Source organism: Pygoscelis adeliae, unplaced genomic scaffold (genome assembly GCF_000699105.1).
Source record: "Pygoscelis adeliae isolate BGI_AS28 unplaced genomic scaffold, ASM69910v1 Scaffold95, whole genome shotgun sequence".
NCBI lineage: Eukaryota > Metazoa > Chordata > Aves > Sphenisciformes > Spheniscidae > Pygoscelis > Pygoscelis adeliae.
In genome coordinates this window covers 1,558,162-1,564,013 of record NW_008824869.1, presented here as the reverse complement: position 1 = coordinate 1,564,013, position 5,852 = coordinate 1,558,162, and the positions used below count along the sequence as shown (strand labels likewise).

The 5,852-nt window shown below is 41.0% G+C and overlaps 1 protein-coding gene across 2 annotated transcripts in view; it reads left to right on the top strand.

Moving 5' to 3' along the window:
* The first annotated feature begins 19 nt into the window (after positions 1–19).
* Positions 20–5,852, top strand: part of PQLC1 (PQ loop repeat containing 1) — a 67,922-nt gene continuing 62,089 nt past the window's right edge. For both annotated transcript variants that reach the window (XM_009324479.1, XM_009324478.1), the window contains exon 1: positions 20–222. In XM_009324479.1, the coding sequence (XP_009322754.1) occupies positions 20–222 (203 nt within the window). The remainder of the gene's footprint in view (positions 223–5,852) is intronic.

Sequence of the window (5,852 nt, the reverse complement as noted above, 5' to 3'; positions counted from 1 at the left end):
CACCCCGCTCCCCCCCGTCATGGAGGCGGGTGGCTTGGAGTGGCTGCTGGTCCCGATGCGCCAGCTGGTGTCGTGGGGTGCTGCGGGGGCCATGGTGTTCGGCGGCGTGGTGCCCTACATTCCCCAGTACAGAGACATCCGGCGGACACAGAATGCGGAGGGCTTTTCCACCTACGTCTGCCTGGTGTTACTGGTCGCGAACATTTTGCGGATACTTTTTTGGTGAGTTGGTTTTGTGTGTGTGTGTGTGTCTGCCCGGTTCTGAAGGTTCTTGCTTGCTTGCTAGTTGTAAAGCTTTGATTTGGAATATTTGAGGAAATAACGTGTTTCACATACTTTTTCCCCTCTCTTGAAGACCAAAATGCTGTCTTTCCGTAAGTGGGTGACTCTGCATTCAGTAAAATGAACCGGGCTCAGGAGTGCTGTCTGTTACCCTTGCCAGATCAGTGCTCTGATGTTCCAAGATGCAACTTTTTAACTTGTTGGTAAAGAAAAGAGGTTTATTCTAAGTCAGATTTTTTTGTTGCTTACTGTATTTTACATTTCCCTTGCCCCCCTAGCTCCGTTCTCAGAGTGAAGGCCCTGGTCCCGCACGTTTATTTTAGCATCTAGTGGGTATTAGCATCACTGGGACACTTGCCATATGTTCTTGCATTTTCCCGGGATGCCAACTGGCTTCAGAGGGGGTTCACTTCTAGAGCTCCATGCACAGCTACAGATGAAAATATTCATTCTTTGATAAGCAGGCAAAAGGTGGGCTTTTGAAGCAATTCTTCTTGTTTTCAACACCACTTTCAATATTTAAAAGCAAGTTTGTTTCCATATTTAGGTCTTGTGCTGCTGGACAAAGAAAACGTTATTAGGGCGTGATTTCCGTGAATGAATTTTATTAACTTGTATTCCTCGTTACTTCTTATAATATAGATGCTACAACACTGGGAATGTACTTGAGAAACCAAAGATGAAATAGTCTGGGAAGTTACTGCAACTAAGAACAGTTATTCTAAGAATATTTTGACTACAAAATACTGCTTTGTCGTCCACAAAGAACCGATAGGTAACAGGCTACATCCTTTTGTTGGTTTCCAGTTTCTTTTTAAAGCTCCTCTGACTTTCTAAGTATAAGGAGCTTCCTGGATTCTTCTACAGCAAAATGCAACATGTAAGTGCTGTGCTGGAGTGGAGAAAACGGGGGACCCTCTCTTGGGACCACAGCTGGCAGTCAAACTGAGGAGTCATCGCTAGATGAGAGCTACTTGTTGCATTGGACCTATGCTTTCCTGGGGAGAAGTGTATGGAGCAGCTGTCGGAGAAAGCAGAGAGCAGAAGGGAAGTAGAGGAACTGGCAGGGGGAAGAAAAGTGAAAAGCCCGAGTTGACAGTTTGAGAAATAGAAATTGTCTAATTTCTTGTTTCACTGGGGGTAGTTGAAATATACAAATGATTTGCACCTGAATGGAGATGCTGGCAGTTTCGAGGTAACCCAGGCGAGTGCATCTGTTAAATGAGACTTGGACTGTGGAAGAACTGAAAGATCTTTAATTTGAATTGATTTTAAGTATATCTAGTTAAGAGATGTGCAAAAGAATAAATACTACGAGTAATGAAAAGTTATAATTTATGTCAATGTTAAAAGATTTGTCAGCACTTCAAAAGAGAGAGAATGCAGTTATATTGATAAGATTATGTAATTTTTTTACTGTGAGTATTCAAGCCACGTAATAGTATCACTCCCTGACACATACTAGCTCTGTGTAGGCTCTGGTCATCTTGGAGCTCAGCGATAGCATGGAATGGCTTCATGCAGCATGTGCATAGGTGTGTCTGGCTACAGGGGGAGAGTAGGGCATGCTGCTGGCTTGTGGTACAGCCACTTTTATACGGAGTTGTTGCAGGCATGAGCCTGCAGAAACCTTTGTCTCTACTTACAATGAATCGTCTGTCTCTAGTTCTATTGAACTAAAAGACAGAGAAGAAGACTTGCATAGTGATAATTCAGTGTTCCCTGAGAGAGAATATTTTGCTTCTCTAGTTCTAAAGGTTAGGCATCCCTGGTAGTTCATTATAAACACCAGTAAGTCATGAAAGCAGCGTTGAGGGTGGATATTATCCTTGGGCATATGGATGATTAAAGGAAGATATCGGAGCAAGAGCCTCTGGTTTCTGTGAGCATGTTTAAAATGTTTACACCCATAAAGCAGCTTGGCAATTCAATTTTCATGTTAGTTGTTTAATATCACCTATGGCTGATGTATTATCTGGGACACAGCGCTCTAGATAGTTTGACATAAACAGCAGAATTATTTTAATTGTGTACGTAATATTCATTGGAGGGAATTAGAAGGTTTTTGTTTGTTTTGTTTTAAATTTATTAAATAATTTGATCCATTCTTGTGCTGGAACAGAACTGTTCCTACAAGTAACTTTGTTTTGTGTTTAATTTTCCCCTAATCTGACTTTCGAAGTACCGGTTGATAAGATTACTCCTCCTTCCCTTTAGCAAACTAGTCCAGACCTTAATCCAAGTCTCTCTTCTGAAAACTTTACTGACATATAGCTGCTGTTTTCAATTGTTTTTAGTTTCTCTTCATTACCCCTGGTTATTAAGTGTATGATTTGTGCCAGATTCATCCCTCCTGACTTCCCCTCCACCCTGATCCAAAAATAAGTATGTAAAGTTTTTAAGATCTACCATTTTCAAGTTCTAATAGAGTTGCTTTTCAGGCCTTAATTATTTTTTAGGATGGCTCATGGTTGGTGTGTTTGAAGTTTTTTTTTTTTTTTTTTTAAAAAAAGACATTTCTGTAATTCGTTTCTGTTGTTACTTCCAGATTTTCCCTGAATTTCATATGTTCTTGAATCTGAGGCTCACAGAGTGCGATGTTATGTATTTCAGATGCATAGGCAACAGGAACAGACAGTTCCTGCCTTTTATGCCATATTTCCTCTGTACTTTCACTCTTGAGTAGTGCTGGTCTTCTTGTATCTCTGTCACTCATAACAAACCTTTCCCCTATGGCTCTACTACACTTTGTTCACCTCAGCTGTGGGGGCAATTCCCTCACTTGCTATTTGTGAATTGGCAGATTCCACATGTTCCTAGAACTGGACTTTGTTATCTTAGAGGGTGTTTTTTTTTTTTTTTTGTAACATCTGGTTTTGCAGTGGGTGAAGTTTTACCTTTCGTCTCCCCTCCAAATAGAGTATTTACTTCCTAATCTCCTTGGCATGTTTTATGTGTCAATAGAGTTGCAGCTGGTGTATTGCACTGTGACAGTAGGCAATGAACAAAGTACTGCTGAGATCAAGGATAACAATCCTGTTTCCAGTTACCTGTTTTCACAATTTCTCTTCATCCATTTAAGACTGTCTCCAATGGTAAGCCATCTTTTAAAGTCAAGAGGACTCAGTGCAATGCTTCTCCTCCTTGTCTTCCTCCCACCTAATCCCTTAGTTTCAGGGTGTGCTCAAAGAACTTCTGTTTGCTAGTGATGACAGTAACACATTATCCATTAAGTAATTTTTCATGCTTCTCTGTTTCACAATGTCTCAAAATGTCATCTTTAAAGAGACATTTCTGCTTTCACTTATGTGTGTTTGGCCTTGCTGTGTTCCAACACAGTTATATGCCAGAACTTTGTGGAAAAGCAGTGGGAGAGCACTTGTCTGCAAGAATGAAAACTGCATATGGATAGCAGTGGGCATGATTCCACTTTGCTTTGTTTATGCACACATGGCTTTTGTTTAGGAAAAAGAAAGTTTGACTGTGCAAACTTGTGCTTCAGTGTGTTGACTGTATGTGAATTCTTTAGCCCGTTTAAAGAGGATTCTGAAAAAAAAAAATTTTGAGAAGTAGATGGTCTCTGCTCACAGCATTACACAATGGGGTCTCTGTTTACCAGCGTGAAAAGTAGATTTTGTGCTATGACTAGCCTTGATATCAAGTTAGCTTTATTTTTAGTAACAATCTATTGCTATAATTTTCTATAACACTTCAAAGCAGCGCTTATTTTGGGGTGCCAGTGTAGCTGCTGGTCATGATTTATGATTGGTATCAGCTGCTCCTTTGTTCTAGTTGCATTGTCAGTGCTGCTTCTCCTGTCTGTCTTCTCCAGACCCCATAGGTCATTGTTTCTCGCTCTCCAGTCAGCTCAACTTCTGGACTGGTCAGCCTGGAGAAGGTCTGCGCTGTGGGTAAAGAGGAAGAGGCAGTGCAAAACTCAATGCCTTTGTAATTCTGGTACATATGAACATGTATAGAATGCTCCAAAAAAGCTGATACAAATTTTTTCCCCTCTGCATTTTTAATAAAACGCTTCATTACCAGTTTTGTTAGCTAAAGTCTTACTGTGCTTGCTAGAGTTAGCTCTGATTTCTTGTTCAAGACTGGTTGTTAAAATATCCAAGGGACACCCTGAGTCTTGCTGATGCTTGAGCTATGAGGTGGTTAATCATCTGGTTAAGCTGTCCTAGGCTGTTTTGAAGTTGTGGGCCAGCTTCAGAGTGCACTGTGGCACTTGAACTCAGTTGTGACCAAGACGGACATATCTTCTTGTCTGCCAGCTGACTAGCTTTGCATTGTCATCATCAAGAACAGGAACAAGAAGGCGGGCGAGAGTTGTGTAATCAGTTGGGGGTGGAGGATGCAGGAAAACTTACTTGTGAGTTCTCCCTCTCTTCCCCCTTTCTTTTTTTAAAACAGAGCTTATGAGATAAATTATGGTTTCTTTTAATATTAAAATCAGAATAAATAGCTAGAGGAAAGGGAACTGCAGATTTCTTAGAAGTCAGCAGTAGGCATTTTTATTTGTGTCTTGAGTAAGTTTAGCCAAAAGTAGTTACGCTCCCTGCTAGTCCCAGAAGTTTTTGGACTTTTTCAGTTTTGCGGTCCATAAGATGTTTTATGTAGTAGTATAATGCGGTTTGTATATTGTCCAAGAAGACAATATTCTTTCCAAAAGTTTTGAGATGCAATTCTGTGGGCCGCTGGCCTTAACGTCATACAGCAACACCATAGAAATTCAAACAACAGAAAATGAAACAGTCCAATTTTGGAGTTGTTCTTGCAAAATAGTTGCCTTAAGACAAACTGTGGAAACAAGTTCTGGCAGTCGGGGAAAAGATGAAAACTGTGGAGTGTGTTATTTTTGAGCAAAGGTAACCCTCTACCCATTTCACATCAGTTCACCTGAAACAGAGCGGGTTCTGAAAACTGTAACGTCAGTAGATCTGGGAGGTCTCTGTGCCGGAGTCCGTGGAATAAGCTCCCTGTTATGAGTAGAGGTTTACCGAGACAAGTATGCAGCTGGAGGTGATTTATAGGAAAATGTTGGACTTGTTGTCTGGGGTAGATTCCTACATAGTTACTTATTTTGCTGTAACACCTACCATGCTACTTGTGGATCAGGTGCCTGCTGTCAGGTGTTGCTTTGGCTTCAGGTGGTGGGCCAGTGGTGTCTGTTTGTAGGACTTCCTGTGGGAAGGAGAAACTTTTGCTTTTAAGACTTTTGTTACAAAAATGATTCTTGCCAGCTTTTACCATGTGGGGAAGGTGGGCTGATGCTATAAACCAAGCTGACAGAGTGACTGCAACTTTGAAAGATTGCGTTACATATGGCCTGCTGGTGGAATCTTGCTCAGATACTGAAAGCAGAAGTGTTATGCAATTCCTCCTCCTTTTTATAAATGCCAGAGAGCAAGGATAAAATGCACTGCTCTTTTGTACAAAAAGTAAAGGTAAAGTAGGATTTTGTACGACCGAGTGAGCAGCTTGTTTTGGGTGCTCCATAAAGTCCTGGAAATTTACGTGTTAAAGAGAAACTCTCATATCAGGAGATCCCGTTGTAAAACTAG